The 5,166-nt window shown below is 36.8% G+C and overlaps 1 protein-coding gene across 1 annotated transcript; it reads right to left on the reverse strand.

Moving 5' to 3' along the window:
• Window positions 1-348: 348 nt before the first annotated feature.
• LOC128561101 (olfactory receptor 6C2-like) lies at window positions 349-1,284 on the reverse strand. Its single transcript, XM_053554866.1, has one exon. The coding sequence runs from the start codon at window positions 1,282-1,284 to the stop codon at window positions 349-351; it is 936 nt and encodes a 311-aa protein (XP_053410841.1).
• Window positions 1,285-5,166: the final 3,882 nt, after the last annotated feature.

A 5,166-nucleotide genomic window follows, 5' to 3' on the forward strand; every position in this document is an offset into this window, starting at 1 on the left:
GCTATTTTTTTGTTGCAGTTTGGGCGGGGCTGGGTTTGAACCCGCCACCCTCGGCATATGGGGCCGGCACCCTACTCACTGAGCCACAGTTGCTGCCCAGGATGGTGAAGTCTTATTTGGACCTTCTTGAAATTCATTTTTACATTCACTTATAAAAATGAACTATTATGTAAGAAGATATGTTTGAAATGAGACCACATCCCTTATTGTATTCCATGGTTCTAAGAATAATAGAAAAGAAACTTTGGTGGTTAATGAGAACATACTGTAGATTTGAACTAGAAGACATGGTAAAAGAAGAAATATTTATATGTATATATTTTTCATTTGAAAAATATTTTCAATCTTTTAATTCTTTGAAAGAAATACAATCTTTTTCATTGAGTCCCTGAAAGCTTGTTTTACTTGCTTATTCCGGAGAGTATAAATAAAAGGGTTCATCAAAGGAATAACTGAGGTGTTGAGCAATGATACCACCTTATTAATGGCCACTCCTTCCTTAGCTGGCTTGATGTAGATAAAGATGCAACTTCCATAGGTGATGGAAACTACAATCATGTGTGAAGAACAGGTGGAGAAAGCCTTTTTTCTTTGATGAGCAGAAGGAAGTCTTAAAATGGTCTTGATGATATATGTATAGGAGACAATTACACAGACTAGTGTGAATATGAGAGTCAGCACAGCCATAATTAAAACAAGTTGTTCTACAAACTGAGTGTCTGAGCATACAATCTTGAGAAGTGGTGATGCATCACAGCCAAAATGGTCAATGAGATTGGAATTACAGAAGTCTAGCTGAACTCCTAGGCTAAGTGGTGGGAGTATGACAAGTAACCCAATCAGCCAACAGCAAAGGACAAGAATGATGCACACCCTTTCATTCATGATGGTGGTGTAGTGCAGGGGCTTGCAGATGGCCACGTAGCGATCATAGGACATGGCAGTTAGAAGAAAAAATTCTGTTGCTCCGATGAGGATGACAAAAAATAATTGGATGGCACAAGCATTATAAGTAACACTGTTGTCCCCAGTTGTCATGCTGTATAGAAATCTAGGAACACAGACTGTTGTAAATATAATTTCTAAGATGGAGAAATTCCGAAGGAAAAAGTACATGGGCGTTTTAAGGTGATAGTCCACCAGTGTGAGGATGATGATGATTAGATTTCCAACAACAGTGAGAATGTAGGTGAAAAACAGAAATACTGAAAGAAAAATTTGTAGTTGTGGGTCATCTGTTAATCCTAGCAGGATGAATGTTGTTATTGCAGAATGATTTTTCATCACTGTCTTCAGAGACATTAATATAATGAGCTTGTGTTGATAAATCATGAACATGGAATCTGATGAACAGAATATAAAAATAATATTTCAACAAACTACATGGGGAAAATGCAAGTAAACCCATAGAAGCATGCTTTTTCATTTTGGTTGATCATCAGCAATGCTGATGTAAGAAGCCATTGCATCATGCTTCCCCAGACTCTGCTTTATCCAGGTCTTAGAAATGCGGTTTGAGGAAAATCTTCATTTGAAATTTCATTTCCAGTCTAATGACACGACCAATTTTTAAGCAGACAGAAGGTACCATGAGGATCTCACAGTCTGCTGAAATTAGGGCAGCTACCATGGTATCCCCAATCCTCAGTGTAGAGTAGAGGATCTGTAAGTGCTGATTAATGGGAAAAACATACATATAAAAGTTTTATTTCTCCAACTTCTGGGATAGCAGATCAACAACTCATTCTGATACCCTCACAATATAATGCCACGAATGGCTTATTTGTACTATTCCCACACTTAGTAACTATTTTCCTCTTCAAATACTGCTTTAATCCCCCCCATGTTCTAAAGTGTTCATTAGTATTTGGCTGAACTGGGAGCAGTAGGCCAGCCATGAAATTTCCTGAGTCTGAAACTTTTTCCAGAGTTTCTTCTTTTCTCCCCTTTCATTTATGATAATAAACTGAAATGTTTGATTCTCTGTCCCTCCCATATGTCAGTTTGAACAGCCTCTGCTTTCTTTCCTCTCCTAAATTCCTGGTTCAACATTTGTCTGATATATATTTTTTTTTTCTGACATAGAGTTTCACTATGTTGCCCTCAGTAGAGTGCTGTGGCATCACAGATAACAGCATCCTCAAACTCTTGGGTGTTGTTTAGGTGGCCTAGGCCGGGTTTGAACCCACCAACTTCGGTGTAGGTGGCCGGCGCTATAACCACTGTGCGACGGGTGCTGAGCCTGTTTGATTCTTATCTTTCCCATTCCTTCCCAGAAATGGGACAGACAAATGGGACATTCTGATGATTTTTACCAAAGAGCAGAATTTTGTTCTTATGCTTCCATCTCCTAATTGGGGTTCCATATTTTATACATAAATATTTTATCTCCCAAATGCCTTCCGAGGTTACCTACCAGCTCCATTAATAACTTAAAATCTATACCTCCCAAAGAAGGAAGTAGAGAAGAGGAAGTAGAGTACTGCTTGAGGAAGGAGTTGACCCCTTTGCCATTATTCTTTCTCCAAAGACTCAGCTCGCCCTTGGGGATGTCATTGCTGCCCCATGGCATTGCTTCACACACTTGCTCCAGGTACCTCTCTGCCCTTCTGCGTTCTGGCCCAAGGATAGACTGACTCTGTGCTTATTTTACTGAAGAAAAGTTACAACTAGGCATTACATAAATAGTTAATAAGGACTGAATATGACACAGAGAAGAAATGAAACTAGTCTATCAGTTGTGGATATTCTAAAAAGCAAAAACAAAAACAAACAAACAAAAAGAGACAACCCCCCCCAAAAAAACCCCATACAGTCCATCTTCATGAGTTGCTTTGCAAGACTGCCTCTCAGTCTTGATTTTTTTCTGAGGATTATATGAAGGAGTTCGTCATTTCACCACCTCCCGTGAAGCCCTTGAGCACTTTTCCATTTCTCACATTTCCTGCCTATTTGTTCACCCTTCCTAATAATGTGGGTGGTATCAGACTTCTAAGAAGTGTGTGAGCTGGGATTTGACTCAGGGAAAACTGGATCTAAAGCTTTAATATTTCCAGAAAAGCTTTGATTTTAGGGATTTGGGCAATTGCACATCATTACTCAATTCCAATAATCACTAATGAATTAATATGTTAGGTTTTCAGATGTTTCCTAGCCACAAACAGTATCTATTAAGCATGTGGATTTCTTTAATAGATGACTAGAATATTTCCCCATGATATACCAGTTATTTTGTAATATGAATAGTTTTTACATGATGCCTTAAGATAATCACAGAATACCCTGAGCATTACTTCCCTCTGTGCCTAAGAAAGTCATCATTTACTTTCTATCGGTAAGAGCGTGACAGAGTTTATAGACATCATCATGGGAAAAGACTGGTGATGTAGGTTTATGAGATATGTGGTTTGCCTATGTGTTGACAGCCTTTAATATATATTCGTTTAGAGCCAATATAAAATATAAGAAAGAGACAAAAGCTCCTATAATCAGTTTACATAGTCTATCTCATTATTAATATCTTATATTTATTGTAACATATGATTATATAATGCAGCTATTTGTATTTATAAAATGAATATTATATTGTAAATAATAATTGATGTTTTCCTCACTTCACATAACCATTTAATTTTTAAAGTACTTATGATGTATTTCCTCATGTTATTGAGTATTCTTCAAAAACACAATTTTCTTTACTTATATATCATCATATAAGGAGAAAATTATAAATTTAATAGTTTTAATGTTGAACATCAAGGTTGTCTACATTTTTTTTTTCTTTTTTTTTGTAAAGACAGAGTCTCACTGTACTGCCCTCGGGTAGAGTGCTGTGGCGTCACACGGCTCACAGCAACCCCCAACTCTTGGGCTTACGCGATTCTCTTGCCTCAGCCTCCTGAGCAGCTGGGACTACAGGCGCCCACCACAACACCCGGCTATTTTTTTGTTGCAGTTTTGGCCAGGGCTGGGTTTGAACCTGCCACCCTCAGCATATGGGGCTGGCGCCCTACACACTGAGCCACAGGCGCCTTCCAGGTTGTCTACATTTTTTATATAATATTCTTTCAATTGGCATTCTGGCATAAAAATGTTTTTGTAACCATGAGGTTAATTTCACATTTAAGAATTAGCCAAAGAAATATTAAATCAAGGGCTTCTGATACTTATAGCCAAACTAGTTCTTTATAAAATGTGTCCCAGTGTATATTTCCATCATTGTTAAGTGAGAATCTCTGCTTCCCAAAGCCTTGGGGATTTGGGCATTATTATTTTGGGTATTATTTGTAATGTTTTTTCCTAATTAGATAACTAATACTTATTTCATTGGGACTTTATTATGAGTGAGGTAAACCACTTTATTTTACACGGTAATTTCACTACAAAATCATCACCATTATTTTCTCTGGTCACATAATACATTGTTTTCAATTAATAACCAACATGCACTTATTTTACATTTTTACTGAGTTATTTGAAGAAATGTACCACTGAAAAACAGTTTTAACATCAGAGGCTTCAAATTCTAGAATGTAGTTTAACCTAATGAACATTACTTTAATTGTTATTCTTTTAGGACTTAGTAAATGTTCAAAGAGAAGATAAATATCACTTAGCAGAGTGTTTAAAACAGGTGGTTACACATTTGAAGTTACTGCCAACTCTTATGTTCTAAGAGTTTATGAAAAAAGTGAAATACGTTTTGATATATATATATATTTGGCCTCTCTCATTACACCACAGCTTTGACTCACTCTCGAATTGCTTATATAGTTGGTCTTATTCTTAATTCTGATCCTGTGCAAGAGTCATGTTTAGATTCATTGTCATGTTATGTAGAACAAAGGGGCAATTCAGAGATAACTTTTCAAGTCTTACTTCCTTAAACATGAAAGTAATTCCTGGCTCTTTGCCTTTGCCTAGGAAATGCTTTTGACAACTTCCACAGTTCTAGTTCTCAAACTTTTAGGATAAATACAATAAACATTTCACACTTACTTTCTGGTGGTTCTGATGCTTCCACGTCACTTTCTTTCTTCTTGAATCTGAGAAACACTAGATGGTAGTGTTTATAATTTTGGGTTAACTCTGTCTTTCTCTTATATGTCCTTCCAGGTAAAAGTGCCTGCAAATGCAAGATAATTATGGGTTACAATGGAATAGGGA

This window comes from Nycticebus coucang, chromosome 12 (assembly GCF_027406575.1).
Source record: "Nycticebus coucang isolate mNycCou1 chromosome 12, mNycCou1.pri, whole genome shotgun sequence".
Lineage (NCBI taxonomy): Eukaryota > Metazoa > Chordata > Mammalia > Primates > Lorisidae > Nycticebus > Nycticebus coucang.